The sequence below is a fragment of the Mustela nigripes genome, chromosome 4 (assembly GCF_022355385.1).
Source record: "Mustela nigripes isolate SB6536 chromosome 4, MUSNIG.SB6536, whole genome shotgun sequence".
Lineage (NCBI taxonomy): Eukaryota > Metazoa > Chordata > Mammalia > Carnivora > Mustelidae > Mustela > Mustela nigripes.
Window position 1 is genome coordinate 135,015,936 of NC_081560.1, and position 24,746 is coordinate 135,040,681.

General features: G+C 39.0%; 1 protein-coding gene across 2 annotated transcripts in view; it reads right to left on the reverse strand.

Moving 5' to 3' along the window:
- Window positions 1–23,880, reverse strand: part of LOC132016313 (RUN and FYVE domain-containing protein 2-like) — a 30,113-nt gene extending 6,233 nt beyond the window's left edge. The window contains exons 1-10 of one of the 2 annotated variants that reach the window (XM_059397545.1): window positions 23,404–23,878; window positions 21,323–21,496; window positions 17,397–17,514; window positions 13,141–13,242; window positions 9,796–9,919; window positions 9,554–9,615; window positions 8,800–8,865; window positions 5,494–5,563; window positions 2,632–2,733; window positions 2,373–2,489 (exon numbers count right to left, since the gene is read on the reverse strand). In XM_059397545.1, coding sequence (XP_059253528.1) covers window positions 2,373–2,489; window positions 2,632–2,733; window positions 5,494–5,563; window positions 8,800–8,865; window positions 9,554–9,615; window positions 9,796–9,919; window positions 13,141–13,242; window positions 17,397–17,514; window positions 21,323–21,496; window positions 23,404–23,809 — 1,341 coding nt within the window. In that variant the 5' untranslated portion in view covers window positions 23,810–23,878. Of the gene's footprint in view, window positions 1–2,372; window positions 2,490–2,631; window positions 2,734–5,493; window positions 5,564–8,799; window positions 8,866–9,553; window positions 9,616–9,795; window positions 9,920–13,140; window positions 13,243–17,396; window positions 17,515–21,322; window positions 21,497–23,403 lie in introns of both variants that reach the window. The other variant, XM_059397544.1, reaches the window with a different exon arrangement.
- Between the last annotated feature and the right edge of the window lie 866 nt (window positions 23,881–24,746).

Below are 24,746 nucleotides of genomic sequence, written 5' to 3' on the forward strand. Positions count from 1 at the left end.
TTTTTAAAGATTTTATTTATTTATTTGACAGAGATCACAAGTAGGCAGAGAGGCTGGCAGAGAGAGAGGAAGGAAAGCAGGCTCTGGCTGAGCAGAGAGCCTGATGTGGGGCTTGATCCCAGGACCCCAAGATCATGACCTGAACCAAAAGCAGAGGCTTTAACCCACTGAGCCACCCAGGCGCCCCTCCTTTTTTTTTTAAAGCCCGTAGACCACTCTTAAAAAAAAATAAAGTTCCACGCAATTTTGCTATGAACCTACTTGAAAAAATAAAGTTTATTAATTTAAAAATTTTTTTAAAAGATACATAGACTACTCTTTGAGGTTTAAGCCCCACTAGAGGGAATCAACCAGGTCGTATAACAATAAAACACTAAATACGTTCAACTGTGTATTTTGTGAAAATAAAAGCATTTTCTAGATACTGTTAATTATCACTATTCTACTGGTTCAAAAATTAGGGGCACCTGGGTGGCTCCCCCTCTCACTCTCTGCCTGCCTCTCTGCCTACTTATGATCTCTGTCAAATAAATAAATTTTTTCAAAAAATTAAATATTTTTATGCCTCAAAACGTCAGGATTAATTTTCCTTAATCAAAGAAATAAAGTAGTCTGGGGGTGCCTTGCTGGCTCAGTTGGAAGAACACACAACTCTTGATCTTGGGGTCATGAGCTCTAGCCCCCACACTGGTATAGATACTACCTAAATAAATAAAACTTAAAACACACACACACACACACAAAAATAAAGTAGTCCATACAAGTGAAGGCCAAAGATAACTCAAAAACCCCACTTCACAGTTTTAATTTCTTCTCTTAAAGAATTTTACATTGGGGGTGGGGCGATGAGGTGACCTGATGATGGGCATGAAGGGGGACATGTGATGTGCTGAGCACTGGGTGTTATATACTCCTGATGAATCACTGACCTCTACCTCTGAAACAAATAATAAACTACATGTTCAAGTGAAATTTTTTTAAAAAAGATTTTATATGACAGAGAGAGACACAGCGAGAGAGGGAACATAACCAGGGGGAGGGGGAGAAGGAGGAGGAGAAGCAGGCTGACTGCCAAGCAGGGAGCCCAATGCGGGGCTTGATCCCAGGACTCTGGGATCAGGACCTGAGCCGAAGGCAAATACTTAACTACTGAGCCACCCAGGAGCCCCTCAATTGAATTTAAATAGAACTAAATTAATTTTTTACATCAAAACAAAAAGAAGTTTCCTAATATTAAAAACAAACAGAAAAAGGGATGGAAAGGCTGGCAAGATGGAAAGTCTCTTCTTGATCTGGGTGGTGATTACACAGGTATTTATGTTATAACCCATTTTGCTGTAGGCATTAGATCAATTTGAATTAAAAAATTCGTTCATTTTTTAAAAGATTTTATTTATTAATTTATTTCAGAGCAAGAGAAAGCGAGCGAGCGAGGATAAGCTGGGAAGGGGTCAGGGAGAGGGAGAGAGAGAATCCCAAGCAGACTCTGCACTGAGCACACAGCTCATTGCAGGGCTCCTTCTCCACCCTGAGATCACAACCTGCCCTAAAATCAAGAGTCTGACGCTCAACCGACTGAGTCACCCAGGTACCCCATCCATTTTTTTAGAAGTAACTTCTATGCCCAACATGGGGCTGGAAATTACCCCAAGATCAAGAGTTGTGTGCTCTACCAACTGAGCCAGCCAGGTAACCCCAAAATAAGTTAACTTTAAATATGATCTGGAGCGCCTGAGGGGCTCAGTCAGTTGACCGTCTGCCTTCAGTTCAGGTCATGATCTCAGGGTCCTGAGACCAAGCCCCTCGTCAGGCTCTCTGCTCAGTGGCAAGTCTGTTTCTCCCTCTCCCTCCTCTGTGACCTCTCGCTTTCACTCTCTCTCAAATAAATAAAATCTTTAAAAAAAATTTTTAATATCATTTTAGTCCTATTTGAATCTATCATTCTATTCAATTTTGGTTTTCTAATGCTGGTCACAATCATTCATTTCAGAGTTTAAAACCACTTTAAAAACACTTGATAAAATGAGAACGTAAAGAATTTGAAGGGGTTGTAAGGGAGTGAGATTTCTATCCCGCAGCAAGAAAGATAAGGCTGAAAAAGAGATTTTAAGGGGTGCCTGGGTGGCTCAGTCAGCTTAAGTGTCTGCTTTGGCTCAGGTCATGATCCCAGAGTCCTGGGATCAAGGTCCACATAGGGCTCCCTCCTCAGCAGAGAGTCTGCTTCTTCCTCTGAACCTCACCCAACTTGTGCTCTCTCACTCTGTCTCTATCACATTAAAAAAAAAGTCTTAAAAGAATTTTTTTAAAAAGATTTTAAGTGATGCTTAAAGGTAAATTATGATGATGATGATTATTTTGCTAATGTGAACTACCTGTCTTAACTGAGATTCATCTCGAAGCTGCCTTCTGGCTTCGTTGTACATTTCATCCAGCCCCTGCCGAGAATGCTTATATGTCTGAAGCTCAGTTTCCACATCCACTTTGGTAACCTAGGAAGAAAACAACAAGCCTTTTACTGTATAATCACTACTATCAATACAGCACAGAAATAAATATCCAGTATATGCAAAAGTTCCCAAAAGCGGCAATTTCTGACACAAGACAGTCTGTTTGCAATTAGTCCATACGTACCTCCAGGTGCTGCTGTGTTTTCATTAAAATCAATTTATTTTCACTTCGTAATTGATGATTTTCTTCTTGGAGTTTAATGATATTATTTTTTGCTATTGCTAACTAAAGATTATGAAACAGGGACAAGAAAAAAGATTTTAAACATCTTTACTTATACTTGTTTTATGTTTGGTTATGTTCATTGCTATAAACAATAGAATATAAAAGCTTAAACTAGTCAAATGTCTCACATCTACAGAAGCTTTCATAAAAAAAACTGCTATTATCCTAAGATACTAATAAAAAAAAAAAAACTGAGCTCTTATTTCTAGCATTTCCTCTTTTTTTAAGCATTTCCTCTTATTAGTCAAAATATATGTTAAAACATATCATGCATATCTGATTTAAATATGTTCTGAATACAAAGTGTCATGAAACAGTAAGACTGTAAAGTCCTGTATAAGGATAAAAAGATCTGTAAGAAGGCTGTGTATCATCACACATGTGATACAGACCTTCATGATAATCAAATTGGAACACCCTCTGAAATAGAGAACACAGAGGGAACATTACAACTATGAGACATTTCTCACCATCAGAATTAAACCAAGTGGCCTGGTTCTGAGGCCTATAGTGAAAAGAGGGATTCTAAGAAAGGAAAGCAAGCACCACCCCCAATGTTGGCTTGTAAATGAGTTTCTGAACATTTCATCAGGGATATAACTTGAACTTCGCAGTGCACCTAGGGCCAAAAAGAAGCACAAACTTGAGAGCAGCTCTAATGGTCCCAATGACCAACAGACACATGACAAGATGCTCAATATCGCTCATCATTAGGGAAATGCAAGTTAGAACTACAATGAAAGACCACCCATCACAATAGCGAAAATCAAAAGCACAAGAAACAACAGGTATTGGCGAGGATGTGTGTAGGGGAAAGGAACCCTCAGTGCACTATTGGTGGAAATACAATCTGGTGCAATCACTGTGGAAAACAGTATAGAGTTTCCTCAATAAATTAAAAATAGAACTACCCTGCAATCCAGTAATTGCACTACTGTATTTAACCCAAAATACAAAAGCACTAATTCAAAGAGACACATGCATCCCTGTCTACTGCAGCATTATTTACAACAGCCAGACTATGGCAGTGGCCCAAGCATTTATCGATAAATAAATGGATAAAGAAGATGAGGCATGTGGATGGAATGTTATTCAGCAATGAAAAAGAATGAAATCTTGCCATTTGGAACTACATGTATAGTGCTACAGAGTTTACTGCTAGGTGAAGTAAGTTAGTCTGAGAAAGACAAATACAGTATGATCTCACTCATATGTGGAATTTAAGAAACAAATGAGCAGAGGTGCCTGGGTGGCTCAGTCAGTTGAGCACCTGCCTTCAGCTCAGGTCATGATCCCAGGGTCATGAGATCCGGCACCACACCAGGCTCTCCGCTCCATGGGGAGCCTGCCTCTCCCTCGGCCTCCCTCTTGTGAATAAATAAAATCTTTAAAAAAAAAAATGAGTAAAGGACAAAAAAAAAGAGAGAGAAACCAAGAAACAGATTCTTAACTGTAAACTTATGGTCACCAGAGGGGAAATGGGTGGGGGATGGATGAAATAGGTGACGGGGATTAAAGAATACACTTATCATGATTAAAAAACAAAACAACGGTGTTGGGTGGCTCAGTGGGTTAAGCCTCTGCCATGATCTCAGGGTCCTGGTATCGAGCCCCGCATCAGGCTCTCTGCTCATCGGGGAGCCTGCTTCTCCCTCTCACTCTCTGCCTGCCTCTCTGCCTACTTGTGATCTCTGTCAAATAAATAAATAAAATCTTTAAAAAAAAATAAAAATAAAAATAAAAATAAAAAACAAAACAGAGGGCGCCTGGGTGGCTCAGTAGGTTAAGCCTCTGCCTTTGGCTCAGGTCACAATCTCAGAATCCTGGGATGGAGCCCCGCATCAGGCTCTCTGCTCAGCAGGGAGTCTGCTTCCCCCCTCTCTCTCCACCTGCCTCTCTACTTGTGATCTCTCTTTCTCTGTGTCAAATAAATAAAATCTTTAAAAAACAAAACAAAACAGAAACACTATCAAATGGTCCCAAACTATCAAAATAAAGATGCATCTGCCATCATGCAAATAATGATGTGCTCCCTGGTTTGAAAAAATTAGGCCAGTTCCAAAAGAAATAAGAATTTTAATTAACACAGAAACTAGGGTTTAGAGCACTCGTGACAGATTTATTCCTCTAGCCTAAATAATTCTGAAAACAGAAAGCAGTAACTCTGTGGCTTGATAAGATTAAAAAAAAAAAACAAAAAAAAAAAAAAACTTATCTAAAGCAACTTTACAGACAGTATTACGGAGATCAATTTCTGGTCTGGGACCACTAGATAGCCGCTCTGACAATGCAAGAAACCAGAGCACTCGAGATGAGGTTGATCTGTGGTTGTGTGGAGAAGGATGGCCATGATCATACAGTGCTGCTGGTAAAGAAAAGTAATCGAATAGTGGAACAAGACGAACAGTATCATTTTAATGGGAATTTCTAACTATAGGTTATTCACTATCTAACTAGAGGTCACCCAGATTTTAAAGAGTATCACAGCTTATTTACAGAAGAGCTTCTGTAAGTATCATCTGTGGGGCTCATTTCTGGGAGTATTTCACACAATTCACAGATTTACCTGAGACTTTACCTGAGAAAATGAGGTTTTTCTAGACTTACAATCATCAATTATAAGTACATTGCAAGCATCCCATCATCATGATGGAAATGTGTGTATGCACACACATACTTAGCGAATTCATACTTAAAATGGAAAAGGATCACAAATACTCGGTCTGTGTCAGGCAATTATCCACGGCCGGGTTACAATACCTCTTCAATCAGCTTAGTATTTGACTTTTCTAATGAGTCAACTCTTGAATGGAGACTGCTGACTGTGCTGCTGAAATTAACAAAGAAAAAACTCATTCAAATCACACAAATTCACAAAAGTCAGAAAAGGTATGTTATCTTGGACTTACCATGGTACCTAACAGGCACCAACTACCCTGAATTTTTGAGTGTGGGCAATTTCATTAAGTTGAATAACCAAATTTGGCTAGGAAAACAAAAAAGACTGAAGCTTTTTGCTGTTCACTATTTTTTGCAGTCTTCTTAGGGTCCTTCTTACATTTAAATTGTAATACTTAGGAATGGAATCCACACAAACACTACCAAATATTGTTAAAATTTAATTTAAAATTATCTTTTAAAGGATGAACTTTAAATATCCACTCTATAATTAAGTGGCTTAATTAGCATTTACAGCGGTCTTCAACACAAGCCCCATTCGGTTTCCACCCGCCACTTTCATAATCACTTAAAGCCTCTAAAGTCACCATAGTTTGGGACAATGTGAATATGAAATTCCCATCGGGTACCCGGTCAGCCTGCAGCTAAGCAAACACCCTGACTTTCAAAGATATAGTTAAAAGTCAGGTTAAGCCAAATGAACAACCTGGTTTTTTGCATAGTTACTTAAACTGATCAAGACTGGACATTACTGTGTATTTTTTTCTTCATTTTTATAAATCTTAAAAAAAATTGTATTTCAAACTGTACAGTCACCAGAAGTACACAGCTATCAAAAATGCACACACTTCACTCGGCATCTCTGAGACTGGACATTACTGTATGTTTTATTTGTTTTTCAAGGCCTTGTTTCTACCATCTCAAGCTTTAATAACACAATATGCTCTTTACATTACAATTTAATAGATTTAAACAAATTTTATGCCAGCTTCAGAAATAAATATTGGCATTTTAGTTTAACAGGTGAAACAAGAAACATATTTTTTCATTCATATTAAATCATTTTTAAATACAATCATTCTTAGGGAAACAACTTGAGCTTTTCACAAACAGCAAGAGGGTATCTGGATGGTGAGACATTAACAGATGTGGGACTAAGAGACAGAGGACCAAAGTTAAGAGTCCCTGCTTTTCTACTTTCTGTGTCACCTTGAAAGCTTTAAGACCTTTCTGAGCTTCAGTTTCCTTGTCTTTAAATCAGACAATAATATCTGTCCTGCCTTTATGTGAGAATCAATAAAACATTAATCAAAAAAGTACTTTTGAAAATAAACCCTCAAGAGTTTTCTTTGAATGAGGGCTAATATGTGAGTTCCAATTTTTTCTTCATCTGTTTTCTATATTTTTTAAAATACTCTAAGTATACAAAAACATTCCAACTGGAAAAACAATGAAACATTTTTAAATTCGTAGAATGTACAAAAGTAAGTCACTAGTACTGCTATAAATGAGTTAATACGCATAATTTAAAAGAGAATGAGAAAACTTCTTGAACCAAACTGAACAGATTCTAAGATAAACTGTTGAGTAAAACAGTGAACTACAGAAGAGTATAAAAATTATGTAAAAAAAACCGACGGGAAGGTGAGAACTTCAAGAAAATATATATATATTCTTGTCTATTTGTATGAAATATCTCTGGAGGCATACACAAGAACCTATTAATTATTCCCAAAGAGGGAAACCAGATGGTTGGATCAGGGAAGAGGGAGGATTTTTTTTTCATGTTCCTATTGAAGTTTTGAAGTTTAAACTATGTGAATATATTACCTGTTGCCAAAAGTGAATAAAGCTTTAACAGTAAGTAAATAAGCAATACTAAGTTGCATTTGGAAATATAATCTCAGAATTACAAATTATAAAATACACATAGATACACATATATTTCCTATGATATCTTTTATTAAAACTCCACTTTTAAAAAAAAGACAATGACACAACATAGTTCCTATCTCTCCAAGTTCAGAGAAAGCAAGAGTTACAGCTTCTTAGTTTCTCTAAAATGGAAAGTGTTTAATTGTATTTCTGACTATTGAATTAAACTTAGAAAATCAGAGAAGTACATAGAATAAAAGAGAAATTATCCATAATCCCATCACTCAGAGATAGCCATTTTTGCTAATTATTTATTTTAATTAATGGAACAGTCCATTTCTAACTATGTAGCAAATATTATTCACTATACCTGTGCTATCTAGTCCAAAACGTACTATAACTGTAAAATATACATTGGATTATGAAGACAATACAAAGAAAGAACACAAAATACCTCATGAACAATTTTTATATTGATTAATGTTGAAATGATAAGATTTTGGGTATACTGGGTTGAATAAAATGTATTTTTAAATTAATTTCATGTTTTTTACCTTTTTAATGTGTCTACTAAAAATTTTACATTATCTATATGACTCACATTTTATTTCTATTAGAGCTGCACGTACTATTTTAGACATAGATCTCAGAAATTCTTCCAAGTATTCACTGACAGCTTCAATGCCAGTTGACACGATAAGGCAAAAACTCCCACCATGGGAGGCGACAGCCACATTTACATATGAAGCTCTCTGAAGTAGGAAAAATGAATCTGTGAACTATGAAAATGACATAAACTTCCACCCTACCTAGTCTGTTCTTCTCAAGGATAAAGAGATAAGCTTGAAATTCGTCTTTATCTTTTTTTTTTTTTAAAGATTTTATTTATTTATTTGACAGACAGAGATCACAAGGAGGCAGAGAGACAGGCAGAGAGAGAGGAGGAAGCAGGCTCCTTGCTGAGCAGAGAGCCCGATTCGGAGCTCGATCCCAGGACCCTGGGATCATGACCTGAGCCGAAGGCAGAGGCTTTAACCCACTGAGCCACCCAGGCGCCCCCCGTCTTTATCTTTTTGACCCCTCCCCAGAAATTCTGTTTTTAAGTTCTCCAAATGTTCTATTTGAAAATCTGACTCTTAGGATACCTGGGTGGCTCAGTCAGTTAAGAGGCTACCTTCTGCCCAGGTTATGACCCCAGAGTCAAGACCCACATCAGGCTTCCTGCTCAGCAGGGAGTCTGCTTCTCTTTCTGCTATTTCCCCATGCTTGCGCTCTCTCTACTCTCTCTCTCTCAGATAAAAAAAAAAATCTTAAAATATAAAATATAAAGTCTGCTCTCCTTTTTTGGAAATGAATTATCTCCAATAATTCTCTGTATTCTTAAACTCCATTCTCTACTCCCTCAACACTTTCTCAAAGATGTTGGTAGGAACAGGACAAAGCAAACCTGAAAATGGTGAAGAAAACCTCTAAAACAATAGTCAAAAATATCCAAGTATCCATAATACTTACTTCAGTTGTCTATTTAATTCTTCAACATAATTCTTCTGGTCTAATATGGCAGCAATTTGAACATTCCTAAAGAGGGGGAAAGGAAGCTTTGCGTCAGATGGAAAGGTGTTTACTGGCTGACCAAAAAAATGTCTACATCACCTAAAATTGCCATAATGACAAAAAATACTATCTTGCCTTTAGAATAAAATTCAAGCATCTTTTTAATAATGTAGCAGTAGGCTGTGTACTAATTATATAACCTTTGTTAAGTCTAATATTAGCAAGTAAAACCATTAAAAAGTATATTTAAGAATTCTTGGGGCACCAGGGTGCCTCAGTGGGTTAAACATCTCCCTTCAGCTTAGGTCAGGGTCTTGGGATTCTGGGATCGAGCCCCGCATCGTAAAAAAAAAACCCAGCAATTAAAATGGATCTTAGGAACTACAAGTCTGACCACAAGCCATACTAAAGCCACCTCCTTCTGTGTGATTTGTTTTATAAAACTTGTATATGTAAGCGAAATAAAACAAGTAAAACAAAACATTTGTGAGTCTAAAACAAAGATTTTTGCTTTGTAGAACTTGTATATGGAAGCGAAATTAAACAAAGCAGGAACTACACACAAAATAAGGAAATAAAAACTACACTGCCCAAAAAAAAAAAAAACAAGCAAAAAGACCCAGAAAACTACATTATCAATAGATGGACCTCATGGTGATTTGTAAAGAGCTGCATAAAAAATACAACATGAGAAATAACTTACAAAACATACCTTTCTTTATTTCCAATATCTTCTTCATTCTTTAAATACATGGAAAAATCAATCACTCCAACCTAAAGTAAATCATGTTAATTTTAGTTAAAGGGGGAAAATATTAGAAGTATATTTCACATGCAACTGAATTTCATTCTTAATTTTTCTTTAGTGTTTAACAGCATTGTTTACAACTGGATCCAAGAGGAACAGGGCAAACTAAAAACACTCTGCATTTGGTACAAGTCACTTTCACTTACTTGTGAGTCTAAATCTTCTCCCTTTACACACAGGTTAGCATCTATCACATTCAGGCCAACCAGCAGCCCAACAATTACTGCTCCTTCTTCTTCCATCATTAGTGCATGATACTCATAAAATTCACTGTGGGAATTAAAATAAAAACCTTAAAATAAAAATTTAAGCACCAAATTTTAAAATCTCAGCCCCATAATATAAACATGGAACCCATTCAAATTTGGTCTCTTCAAAATAGCCTTTCTATACATGAGTAACTCGAACATTTTGAAATGTTCATGTCCATGTAAACACAGTAAAAGAATGGGACTGAAGGAGAGGAAAGAGGAAAAGGAATTTTGAGAGAAAAGAGAAGAGAAGCAAAGAGATATAGATCAAAAGAAAAAGAGACATCACTGAGGCCTAGACTATCTGGGACTCTCAGAAGACACAGTAACTGTTACTGATTTGATTATAAAACTTTTTATTAGAGTTGACTTTTTAATTCTAGGATTTATTAAGAATCTTGAGATGAAGACTAAGGTAGGTAATGAATATATGAAACATTCCAAAACCCATGTTCAAATCAGTGTAGTTGATATGTATATTCCAAGTATTCTTAATAATCATCACTTAAGGATACTTATGGATATCTACATTCTAAAAAATGTTTAAACAAGAGACTTAGGAAAGAAACAGAGAAGACTTGACAATTATGTATTCATAGAACTAATTATCACTGTCTCATGCCTTCCTCAAGAAGACCCATGTACTGTTTAGTCACTTTAATTGAGCTTCAAAATATTACTGAGAAACTGCTGGTGCTTAATGTATGGTCATTCTCATTTAACAATGGGAAAACCAAGATGTACAACCACAGTCATAATAACCAGATTCTCCAGAACATCAGACAGGCACTCCAAGAGAACAAGGGCAAACAGAGAGACTGCTATGGGCCACTTCCTCTAACACCTGATTACCATACTTAGAAAGTCTGTCTTAAACATCTGCCTATCTATTTATTTATAATATCTATTTATTTACAATTTATTCAAGAAGTTAATACTGAAAACAAAAGTTTCAATGAGGGTTATATCAGAGCTATGCTCAGTATTACATTTACATTTTTCAAAAGGATGAATCCATTCTGTGTTAAATAAAAAGCTTCAAAGGTAATCAATGAATGGTCCCTATGATGAGAGCTATTCTTGTAATTGAGCAGATTTGTAGATCAGTGCATAGACTAGACTATTTATAAACTCGACTTCCCATCAACTTCAGCATGATGTCAACTAACAAATTAATGTTTTCCAGTCATCTTCACTCTGACACTTAACTGCCAGCACTCACTGGCCTTCAATTTAAACTGACAGTTTAAAAAGTGCCCACAATACAGCCAAAGCAACAGTTTAGACATTCAGGTTCTAAAACCTGTTGGGGAGCCTGGGTGGCTCAGTTGGTTAAGCATCCAACTGTTGATTTTGACTAAGATCATGATCTCAGGATCATGAAATTGAGACCCATGCGAGCTCCGCCCTGGGCACTCAGTTTGTTTAGGATTCTCTCTCTCTCTCCCTCAGCAGCTCCCCCATCTCCCTCTTAAAAAAAAAATAAGAAACCTGTCAAATTAAAGCCCCCAATCCCAACAGAAATTTGCATAGAACAGAAAAATTCGTAAAATTAACTGTAATTTAGAAAAAAAAAATAAATCTAGCATAGAGGGCACCTGGGTGGCTCAGTTGGTTAAGCCACGGCCTTCGGCTCAAGTCATGATCCCAGAGTCCCGGAATCAAGTCCTGCATTGGGCTCCCAGCTCCATGGAGTCTGCTTCTCCCTCAGACCTTCTCCCCTTTTACACTCTCTCACTGTCTCTCTTTCTCTCTCTCATTCAAATAAATAAAATCTTAAAAAAAAAAAATGAGTTTAGAAATATAACATATAGGAATCCATCAAAATCCTTGAGGAGAACACAGGCAGCAACCTCTTCGACCTCAGCCACAGCAACATCTTCCTAGGAACATCACCAAAGGCAAGAGAATCAAGGACAAAAATGAACTATTGGGATTTCATCAAGATCAAAAGCTTTTGCACAGCAAAGGAAACAGTTAACAAAATCAAAAGACAACTGACAGAATGGGAGAAGATATTTGCAAACGACATATCAGATAAAGGACTAGTGTCTAGAATCTATAAAGAACTTAGCAAACTCAACACCCAAAGAACAAATAATCCAATCAAGAAATGGGCAGAGGACATGTCTGCAAAGAAGACATCCAGATGGCCAACAGACACATGAAAAAGTGCTCCATATCACTCGGCATCAGGGAAATACAAATCAAAACCACAATGCGATATCACCTCACACCAGTTAGAATGGCTAAAATCAACAAGTCAGGAAATGACAGATGCTGGCGAGGATGCGGAGAAAGGGGAACCCTCCTACACTGTTGGTGGGAATGTAAGCTGGTGCAGCCATTCTGGAAAACAGCATGGAGGTTCCTCAAAATGTTGAAAATAGAACTGCCCTATGACCCAGCAATTGCACTACTGGGTATTTACCCTAAAGATACAAACGTAGTGATCCAAAGGGGCACGTGCACCCGAATGTTTATAGCAGCAATGTCCACAATAGCCAAACTATGGAAAGAACCTAGATGTCCATCAACAGATGAATGGATCAAGAAGATGTGGTATATATACACAATGGAATATTGTGCAGCCATCAAAAGAAATGAAATCTTGCCATTTGCGACAACATGGATGGAACTAGAGCGTATCATGCTTAGCGAAATAAGTCAAACAGAGAAAGACAACTATCATATGATCTCCCTGATATGAGGAAGTGGTGATGCAACATGGGGACTTAAGTGGGTAGAAGAAGAATCAATGAAACAAGATGGAATTGGGAGGGAGACAAACCATAAGTGACTCTTAATCTCACAAAACAAACTGAGGGTTGCTGGGGGGAGGGGGTTTGGGAGAAGGGGGGTGGGATTATGGACATTGGGGAGGGTATGTGCTTTGGTGAGTGCTGTGAAGTGTGTAAACCTGGTGATTCACAGACCTGTACCCCTGGGGATAAAAATATATGTTTATAAAAAATAAAAAATTAAAAAAAAAAGAAAGAAATATAACATATAAATAAATTATTCTCCTACTGGTCAATGCAAAGCTTATGGTATTCAGTTTTTAAGCAAATTCATGATCTATATTATGTCCCTAAATGATTTTCTCTCTCATGTTGTTCTTTTAATGCCATCTTATTGTATTTTATGTATGCTTCTAAACTACATCTTTAATTCTTTTTGGAAAACAGGATACAAATGAAATTTTTAAAATGGAAATGAATATGATTTAATGGTACTAACCTTAAGAGATCCCTCTGAATAATTAAGCAACGCAGGTAATCAGCCATTTTTTTTTGCATGAGGGCTAATCGAAGCCATGCTCTTGCACGACCTAGTGGGGTCCTAAAAAGCAAAACCAGTTAGTCAGAAGACAGGCCCAGTCCAGGGGCACCTGGGTGACTCAGTGGGTTAAAGCCTCTGCTTTCAGCACAGGTCAAGATCCCAAGGTCCTGGGATAGAGCCCCACATCAGGCTCTCTGCTCAGCAGGGAGCCTGCTTCCCCTTCTCTCTCTGCCTGCCTCTGTCTACTTGTGATCTCTGTCAAATAAATAAATAAATAAATAAATAAAATCTTAAAAAAAAAAGACAAGCCCAGTCCATATATTGTAACAGATTACATATTTTATCTCTGCCAAGGTTCATATTAATAAAGGAAAACTGCAATTCACCATGGTTCTGTCTGTTTCTACAGGTGTTTGGGGTTTTTTTGTTTGTTTCTACAGTTTTTTAAGCCAGTTGCTTGAGCATGCAAACCAACCCCTGGGAGCTATTTTGGTCTCTAAGGTAAATTTGCACATACAGGACATAGAAGTACCATTTTATGCCTTGGAAGAAATGACTCTAAATACCGAGGATTATCTCTACAAAAATATTTTGACTGAATGGGCTTAACCATCTCAGGATGAATATACAAGAGGGGTCTGGCTGGCTCAATCATTAGAGCATGTGGTTTTTATTCTCCAGGTTGTGAGTTCAAGATCCATACTGGGAGTGGAGGTTACTTAAAAAAAAAAAAAAAATTTTTTTTTAAATGTGAATATGCAAAATGCATCAAATAAGGCAGTATAATGCCTTCGAAAAGTGACATTATATCTGAATTTTAAAAATCATAACAAATTTTTAAAAAAGATTATAAAGCTAGAAGGGCACCGAGCTGGTAATCAAAAAGAGAGAAATCACCAGGCTGCGTGTTATTTTTCAAATGTTTCTCTATGAGGTTGTCCTTAAAAAACTCAATCCCATACTTCTTAACCAAGTGCTATCATTTAGTAAAAGTAAAATCAGATTTTACAAAATATTTACGGTTTTTCAAAGAGAAGGATATCATTCACATTTTTATGTTTTCTTATACAAAGAACGTTTTGGCATGTAGTGTGGGAGGTAAGTTAATCTTCACTAACAGCTACTGAGCTTCTATGGTTTAGCAGTTGAATGAATACCATTCGTCAGAAAACATAACTTTTGAAGAGTTAGCCTTTTATTTTTTAAGATTTTATTTATTTATTTGACAAACAGATCACAAGTAGGCAGAGAGGCAGGCAGAGAGAAAGAGAAGGGGGTAGCAGGCTCCCTGCTGAGCAGAGAGCCCCATGCAGGGCTTGATCCCAGGACCCTGAGATCATGTCCTAAGCCAAAGGCAGAGGCTTAACCCACTGAGCCACCCAGGCGCCACAAGAGTAAGGCTTTTTAAAAATAATATGAGCGTGTATTTTTCATATTAAAATGACCAAATCTTACATTTCTATTTAAGATTTTTATTTTTTATTAAAGTATAATGTATTACTTGCCCCAGAGGTACAGGTCTGTGAATCGCCAGGCTTACACAATTCACAGCACTCACCACAGCACATACCCTCCCCAGTGTCTATAACCCAGCCACCCCATCCCTCCCTGCCCCTGCCCCCCGGAACCCTCAGTTTGTTTCCTGAGATTAAGAGTCTCTTGTGATTTGTCTCTCTTCCAAACCCATCTTGTTTCATTTTTCCCTTCCCTACTCCTCACAACTTCCAGCCCTGACTCTCAAATTCCTCATATCAGTGAGATCATATGAGAATTGTCTTTCTCTGATTGACTCATTTTGCTCAGCATAATACCCTCTAGTTCCACCCAGGTCATTGCAAATGGCAAGATTTCATTTCTTTTGATGGCTGCATAGTATTCCTGTGTGTGTGTGTGTGTACCACCTCTTCTTTATCCATTCATCTGTTGATGGACATCTAGGCTCTTTCCATAGTTTGGCGATTGTGGACATTGCTGCTATAAACATTCAGGTGCACGTGCCCCTTCGGGTCACTACATTTGTATGTTTAGGGTAAATACACAGTAGTGCAATTGCTGGGTCAGAGGGTAGCTCTATTTTCAACTTTTTGAGAAACATCCATACTGTTTTCCAGAGTGGCTGCACCAGCTTGCATTCCCACTAACAGTGTAGGAGAGTTCCCCTTTCTTTGCATCCCCATCAAAATCTGTCATTTCCTGACTTGTTAATTTTAGCCATTCTGGCTGGTATAAGGTGGTATCTCACTGTGGTTTTTAATTGTATTTCCCTGATGCTGAGTGATGTGGAACATTTTTTCATGTGTCTGTTGGCCATTTGGATGTCTTTGCAGAAATGTCTATTCCTGTCTTCTGACCATTTCTTGATTGGATTCTTTGTTCTTTGGGTATTGAGTTTGATAAGTTCTTTATAGATTTTGGATACTAGCCCTTTATCTGATATGTCATTTGTGAATTTAAGGTTTTATTTTTCAAATAATCTCTACACCCAATGTGGGGCTTGAACTCACAACTCAGAGATTAAAAAGTCACATGCTCCATTGACCAAGTCAGCCAGGTGTCCCTTCTTATATTTCTCTCTTTGAGAGTTATAATTCCCTTTTTCTTCTATCTTTGCTAAAAATCACTACACCCAATATACTATTATAAGAAACATCAACCGTGAATATCACTTGATATTTAACTCTAAAAACTAGATTTAAGGAACATGGTTGGCTCACTCAGTCAAGCATGCAATTCTTGATCTCAGCATCAGGAGTTTAAGCCCCACAGTAAGCGGAGAGATTACTTACAAAAATAATAATAATAAATAAAATAAAATTTAAAAACTGGGTTTGAATCCTGGCTCTGCCACTGATTAACTGTTAACTCCTCTGACCTTTATTTTTTACATCTATGCAATTATTATAATAATCTCTACCCTCTAAGACTGGTGTAAAGACTAAATAAGATAATTCATGTAAATCAATTATTTTATTACCCTGAGACAGTGCTTACTAGTAGCCATTTACTTTTATCATTCAATTAAATACAACCTGGAAATATTTGGATGTTGTGTTAACAGCCAGAAAACCCGATGGTATTCCTTACAACATGTAAAACCCTCAGGCACCTGGGTGGCTCAGTTAAACATTTGCCTTCAGCTCAGGTCATGATCCCAGGGTCCTGTGGTCATCAGGACTCCCTGCTCCCTGGGAGTCTGTGGTCATCAGGCTCCCTGCTCAGGGGGGAAGTCTGCTTCTCCCTCTGCCCCTCCCCTTCTTCTCTTGCTCACTCTCTCTATAACCAAAACAAAAAATCTTTCAAAAAAAAAAAAAAATGCAAAACTCTCAATTATAAAGCTAAGAGAAAGCGAACTGGTAATCTGACAGAAAATGCTAAGGAAAAAAAAAAAAGGTCATCTCATTCACAAGAATTAAGATAAACTAAAGGAAAACATAAGAACTTAGCCTTAACCACACCTTATACCTTTATTCAGCTCTTACAATATTTTGTATAGATTTGTCTAGTGAAACGGACAGGTGACACTATAGGTCCCAATTTTCAGAGAAAGAAAAGTAATTTGCACAAGCCCCATATATATAAATGGCTTATCTGAGAATGCAAATCTCCTGAGCCTTTGCCCTGGAGTTAGTCTAAACCAGTCTTCAACAAAGAGTTACCGGCTGCCAGCTAGCTTACTACTGCAAACTAGCTTAACACTCAGGAAACAGAAATGCATAATTGATACATCCTATCTTAAAGGGACCTGCAGTTTCCTGCAATATAATGTAGAATTGAAGTGAAGGAGTGAATATAGCTATAGGGTATAAAAGAAAAAGCAGCTAATTCTTACTGAAGGGACTAAGAAATCTCATAAAGGAAATATTAACTGAGCCACAAAGAACAGAATTCTACTAGGAAAGAATGGAGGAAGACTACTTCAGGCTGAGAGAAGATAATAGAGTGTGAGGTACTTTTAAGGAACAGTAAATACACTTTTGCAGTTAGAAATGAACAAGTAAGGGCGCCTGGGTGGCTCAGTGGGTTAAAGCCTCTGCCTTCTGCTCAGGTCATGATCCTAGGGTCCTGGGATCAAGCCCCACAGCAGGCTCTCTGCTCAGCAGGGAGCCTGTTTCCCCCATCTCTGCCTTCCTCTATGCCTACTTGTGATCTCTGTCTGTCAAATAAATAAATAAAATCTTAAAAAAAAAAAATGAACAAGTAATAAGCTTACTTACTTAAGACCAGGTAAATCCCGGACACTGGCTCCTATTTCCTCTGCCTCCGGGTACAGCTTTTCCACCAATTCCAAGGGGCCCCAGATAGTTTTGTTATAACTCAAAAATGATTTTCTTACTGGAAAAAAAAAGTATATGTAATGCATACAACTCCAACATATAAAACTGTAATAATTTATTTTTAAATATTTAGTTTCAACATTTCTAACTTAAAATACAATTGCTCAGAGACTTTCCTCTCTTATCACTACACAGCACTGTTGATCAGGGACCTGTTCATCAGGATCCTGCTATTTTTCCTTATCAGAAATATGCAGGCAGGTAATTAAAGTAAAAAAACAACTGGCCTTATTCTTTATCAGTACCAAAACAAAAAGGCTGGCAGCCCTAGCAGGTTAATTTTTATCAGTTAATTAAATAAATCAAGGACAAATAAAAAGTTATTTTTAATATGAAAAATTGTGACTTATTTTATTCTGAAAATCAGGCAACATAATACCATAAATCACTATATATTTCTTTCTTAATATTGACCAGATCTCCTGCAGATCAAGGGCCCCTATCATATGTACCACCCAAGGACAATCACCAAGACAGGCAATTTTTCTTTGCTGGGTGGGTGAGGGGGATCAATCAATACAAAGTAGCTTCACAAGGATTCATTAAGACAAGCCTATGATAGGACTGTTAGGACATGCCCTATGGTATTTTGTGAAGTAAAGGAAATAAATTCAGAGAAGAGCTTAAACTTTATTTGGCCATCATTTAGCAAATTCCGTTTCTGCAACCCAAGAGAAAACAAAGATTAAAAGTTTTCCAAAAAGCAAATTAAAATTTGGATGCCTGGGTGGCTCAGTCCATTAAGCAGCTGCCTTCAGGTCAGGTCATGATCCCAGGATCCTGGGATCGCGAATCCTGCATTAGGCTCCTTGCTCAGTGGAGAGCCTGCTTCTTTCTCTCCCTCGGCCTGCCGCTCTGCCTGCTTGTGCTCTCTATCTCTCTATCAAACAAATAAATAAAATCTTAAAAAAAAAAATAAATTAAATTAAATTAAAATTCAAGGTGTTAAAAAAATTAAAATTAAAAAAATTAAAAATTAAAAAACTAAAACTAAAACAAAACCAAAAAAAAGCTAAAGGTTGTCAGATTAGACTGGTGAGTTTCTGATGTACTGAAAGAAGCAAAAACCTGTAATATCAAGAGTGGGCAAAAATGTGGGAAAACAAACACTAACATCCACTGATGTCTGATAAATCCACAAACCCTTCATAGATATCCTTTGACCCAGGAATTCTACTCCTAGGAACCTTATCCCAAAGAACAACTATACAAACACATACACACAGAGATGTTCTAACAGCACAATTTTAATAGTAAAAAATAGGAAACAACCTAAGAGTACATTAAGAGGAGAGCAGTTAAGTAAGTTTTGGTATATATATACTATGAAATTTTATAGAGCCATTAAAAATGTGGGGCGCCTGGGTGGCTCAGTGGTTGAGCCTCCGCCTTTGGCTCAGGTCCTGATTCCATGGTCCTGAGATGGAGCCCCACATCAGGCTCCCTGCTCAGCGGAGAGCTGCTTCTCTCTCTCCCTCTGCCTGCCACTCTACTTACTTGTCCTGTCTCTCTGTCAAATAAATAAAAATCTTTTAAATAAATAAATAAAAATAAAAATGTGATAAAGAACTCTATGTAAATGGAAAGCTCTCCAAACCACATATCATCTTTGTTTAAAAAAAAAAAAAAGGTCACAAGGGGCACTGGGTGGCTCAGTGAGTTAAGCCGCTGCCTTCTGCTCAGGTCACGATCTCAGGGTCCTGGGATTGAGCCCCCGCATCGGGCTCTCTGCTCTACAAGGAGCCTGCTTCCCTTCCTCTCTCTCTGCCTGCCTCTCTGCCTACTTGTGATCTCTGTCAAATAAATAAATAAAAAATCTTAAAAAAAAAAACCACACACACACACAAAAACAAAGTCACAAAATAATAATACTTATAGCATAATTCTATGCAGAGCAAAAGGAAAAAAAAACCAAACAGAAAAGAGCCAGAAGAATGATAAGGATTCCCTTTAGGGAGATAAATGGAAGAGAATGAAGGATATGGTTTTTCCTCTAGGTGCTTCTATTTTGTTTGAGTCATGTACAAAAAGAGATTTTACTATTTATATAATTTTTTAAAAAATTACTTTGTCTTCAATTAAAAAAATAGTGGAATCTAAAAAAGTAAAACAAAAGCCAAACAAAAACAGAACAGATTAATGGTCAGCAGAGGCAAAGGATGCAGGTAGAGGAAATGGATAAAGGTGGTCAAAAGGTATAAACTTCCAGTTATAAAATAAGTCGTAAGGATGTAATATACAGCATGAGGACTACAGGTGATAATACTGTTGTATGGGGGCACCTGGGTGGCTCAGTCAAGTTAAGCAGCTGCCTTCGGCTCAGGTCATGATCCCACGAGTCCCGCATCGAGCCCCCCCCCCCAGCCCCCCGCCCAGCAGGAAGCATGCTTCTCCCTCTCCTACTCCCCCTGCTTGTGTTCTGTGTCTGTCTGTCTGTCGCTCTCTCTCTCTGCCAAATAAATAAATAAATAAATCTTTAAAAATTAAAAAAAAAATACTGTTGTATATTTGAGTTACTAAGAGTAAATCTTAAAAGTTCATCATAAGAAAAAAATTGTTTTTAAGATTTTATTTATTTGACAGAGAGAGAGAGAGAGAGAGATCACAAGTAGACAGAGAGGCAGACAGAGAGAGAGGAGAAGCAGGCCCCCCCGCCGAGCAGAGAGCCTGATGCAGGGCTCAATCCCAGGAACCTGAGACCATGACCTGAGCAGAAGGCAGAGGCTTAACCAACTGAGCTACCCAAGTGGCCCCCCTCAAAATTTTTTAACTATGTATGGTGATGGATATCAACTACACTTCCTGTGCCGATCATTTCGCCATACATAAAAATATTATGTTGTGTACCTGAAACTAATATGTTAATTATATCTAAAAACTTCTTAAATAAAAAAGAAATTAATATTTTAATAATATCACATAGGGTTTCTCAAATTTTGATGCCAAGGATCTTTTGGCAGTACATTTCATTAAAATTTGAACATTTTAATAAAACCATGTTTATGTAAATCTCCTTTTGTGCTGTTTACATTTACCCCTAATTCCATGTACCTTAGTCAGAACTTCTAGACCTTCCCAATTACCCAGGTTCCTAGTATATCCACAAGGAAACAAGCTTCTTTTAGCTTTAGAATAGTCACTTTAATATAAACTCTTACATAGCCCTCTGCACAGTTGATCCAAAACTACCAACAACTGTTTTTATGCTAAGTAAAAGAACAATTATACAATGTACATTAAATACCGAAGTCTAATTCTACATGTAACAATAAATCAGTGTCAACTATGTAGAATATTATCATTTATTATATTATAATCAATATTTTCATCATTTCCAGGGAGAACTTACATTTCTACAATAGTCTAATCCAAAAGACAATTTTTCTAGATACATTCCAGGGGGCCAAGGAGGTTTATATTTCAATAATTATTTTAATGTATTTGTTCAATAGGGTTCAAACTACTAATAAGATTTCATATTGGAATCATTAAGCTTAAAAATTTTTAAATAACTCTACAACTGTCCTAGAAAATAGAAATCAGAGTACATTGAGAAAAAAAAAATAAAATAAAAATAAAATAATAAATTAAAATAAAATATAAATAAAAATAAAATAAAATAACTAGGCATTTTGTGAAGGCATCTGATTATAAAACAAAGCAGTAGGCTCTTCTCTCCCCAAGCCAACCCACCCAGTATTTTTAAATGTAAAGTAACAATAATTAGGGCCCCGACAATTCAAAGACGTCTAAGATGGAAGTGGTGGGATTCTAAACTTAATTAGTTCTTTAAAATTTCATGATACCTTTAAGACCGTGTTTCAGACAATGTTCCATAACAACAAAGAACTGCTGCAAGGGGGGATAGTCAGAATCCAAAGTGCGGCCAAAGCTTAGAGCAGATTCAATGAGTCCTTTGATACTCAATTTAGCCATGTTTAACAAGTTTGCTCTCTCTACAGCTGTGGGGTCTTTTGTAGCTGAAAGCACAAGAAAGGAGTCCAACATCATTTGCAAGACATGACATTGAAAAATACAGAAAACCTTTCATTCCCCTATAAAAACAACAATGGTTTGTTTTTCCTTGGTTGACAAATTAGTCTCCCTAACTAATCCACACCCCTAGGTAACTTCTCTTCATCTCTCTCTCACAGGTACCACAGAACACTACCATACCCACCCCAGACAAAGTTTATGAATTATTCTCAAGATCTTGTAACTTGGTTATTTTGTAGTATTTATTTTACTTTTGTGGTACGTCTTCAGAGAGAACAAGCTTTTTTGTTCTGTTTTTTAAATTTTTTTTTAATAACGTTTTTGTGGAGATAAAATTGGAATAATAAAGCAACATATTAAGGATCTCATGCAAAAGGTGGACAGCAGGCATGGTCGAAGGATGAATCTCAAGGCAAAAAAATGTTCAGAATAAACTGGCAATAAAAGGTGGTTACAATTCCAAGATTACAATATCATCCATAAACATAATGGGTTAAAACACAAAAATTAGGGAATACAGGAAAAGCCATTCGATTCTTTCACTCATTTTAACCCTCTTTCCATCTTGTATTTTCATTGCAACTGTAATTCTGTATTGCATAACTCCTTTATTTTCCCAGAGGAAATAAAAGCAGTCCTGTTTCACATTTAAGCTCCTTGCCCTTCCACACAGCTGATTCGGTCAAAAACTAAGTTAATAGATGCACTTTTAAAAAAATGATTTGTAACTGATATTTTCAAATCACAAAAAGCTATTTTTTTTTCTTTCCCACAGTGACTGGCAGGAATATTTTCAGCAAACACAGATGACAAAATGAAGCGCAGAAAAATGAAGCACTCCGTTTAACGTTTCATAATCTCTGGCAAGGTTACTAGTCCAAGTGAACCAAGTGTCTGGTTTTCCTTCACTGAACAAAAGTCCAGGGGTCCCAATGATCTAGTATTCGAGTTCTGAACTGATACCTAAGGGCAAAGCCTGACGCGGCACCCTAATCAACTAAAAATGCAAACAGCCACATCGCTACGACCAAGCTAGGCGGTGAAAAATTTGCACACACATCATGACTTCAAATCTGCAGCTTGGTATGATTCCCTCTTTTTTTCGGGAGGGGAGGGGGACACTTGATGTTTCATAATCTGTACCAATCCTCATTTTTCACAGTGCCCATTACGATCCGTGACTTGCGATGCGACAAGGAGACAAAGGGCGCATCTACAGCTGCTCCGAGGCGGGTCCGTGCTGGGGGAACCCTCGCCCCAGAAGCGTTTACACGCCGGCCGCGCCCCGCCCGGGCTAGCAGACATGTCCCGCTGGTCGCAGCCCCAACAAGGCCAAGGGCCAGTCCCTGCATCTCGCCCGGGCCTGGAGCCCCCCTCCCAGCCTCCCTTCCTCCCCGCAGCAAGGCTGCCGAAAAGGTCCAGGGCGCCCCAGGACCCCCGCGGAGGGCTCACCCGGGGTCCTGCGCGACATCGCTGCACCTCTCCCGCCCTCGGCGTCGGGCACCCAGGCCAAAACCTGAGACGCGTCTTCCCTCCGCCACCCCCAAACCTGAAAAGTCATCGCCCGTCCCCGACTGTTCCACCGACCCGGGAGCGGCCCCCCAGCCAGCCGTGTCTTCGCCCCTAGGAAGCCGTCAGAGCACAAGCCCTCGGCCATTAGGCCCTAGAACCCTGGCGGGAACCAGAAGGAACGGGGGGCGGCAGCGCGTTGCCATGGCGACCCCGGGCGCCCCCTAGTCCCCGGCTGCCCCCGCCCAGCCCCAGACCCGGGTTCGGGCCGGAGTTGCGACCCGGGGCCTGGGTGCCCACCACCACCAGTCTTCCTCTCCCGGCCTCGGTCTTCAGCCTCCAACCAAGAGCCCCGCGTCCGCTCTCGGTCCGCTCCCCTTACCCATGGCGTCGGTGGCGCGATCTCGGGCGGGGACGCCGTGGGCCCCGCCAACAGCTCCCTTCAGGCGGGCGGCGGCCGCCACGGCGTCTACCAGCAGGCCCGCCGCGGCCCACAGCGCTCCCGGCGGCCGGAGGACGCCCGGGAGGTCCCCCGGCGCGGCGAGTGGAGCAGGGGGCCACCCGGCCTGCAACCCGCAAGAGACAAGCCCGCCCTCGCCCGGCCTCCTCGCGTCCAGCCTGACCGGAAGAAGGAGGAAGAGGAGCGCGAAGGAGACCGCTAGTGTTCGGAGCTGGAGGCCGGGCCCTGGTCGGACCACCGACCTCTCACCAAGGGGCTGCGCCGGCGGCTTTGCCAAGGGGTACGAGCCACGTGCAAACGTTTTCATCCACGCGGCGGCGGGGTTCATCTGAGACACCTGACCGCCTCCCTTCCCGCCTCACGAGGTCTTAGGAGCCAAGAATTTAAAACTAGGCAGCCCAATCACGGCATTTAAACCGTTAAATACGACGGCCGTGGGAAGGGCCGCACTCGTCAAGGGACAGACGTGTAGAGATAAAGCCAATTTTTTCTCACTCAGGGAAGGAAAAAAACCTCTCGTGGTCAGATGACACTAGGTTAAGCTCTAGCAGTTTGGGAAGAATAAGCTATTCCGCAGTTAGATTAGCAATTGTTAAGATGGTGGCTGAGCTAGAAAGACGGAGATACGTCATGAAAATGGGGCTGTTTTTCTCATCACCTTGGCTAGAATAGTTTCATGTTTCTTTACCTCTTTTGGTTTTAACAATTTCCATTACTGTGAGATAATCACACATGGAGAGAAAAGTATAAAACAAACTGTAATGAGCAGGCTATGAAGCTGCACACACGAGTTGCGTCTTTCCTCAATGTCAGCTTTATTCAGTCATAAAGCAAGTTAAGGATTTCAAACTCAATGACATTTCACCACGTGATCAACTTGGCTTCTTCCTAGACACACAAAGCAGAACACAAGTCACACAACAAAAGATAACGGACCAGGAACTTAAGGAACCAAACAAGAAGTCAGTCTGTGGGTGCACAGTTGAGATAAGGCTAGGTCTCCTCAGGGTCACCTCCAGGCACTTACTGCTTATTAAGTTCCAGCAGTGAAGGATCTCAGTTCTGTTCCAAGATCAATCAAGGAGAGCCTGTCAGCAGCAGCTGCCTTTTTAAAATTTTATTTATTTATTTGACAGAGAGAGAGCAATCACACAAATGGGGGAGTGGGAGGCAGAGGGAAAGGGAGAAGGGCTCCCCACTGAGCAGGGAGCCCCACTCTGGGCTGGATTCCAGGACACTGGGATCATGACTCAAGCTGAAGGCAC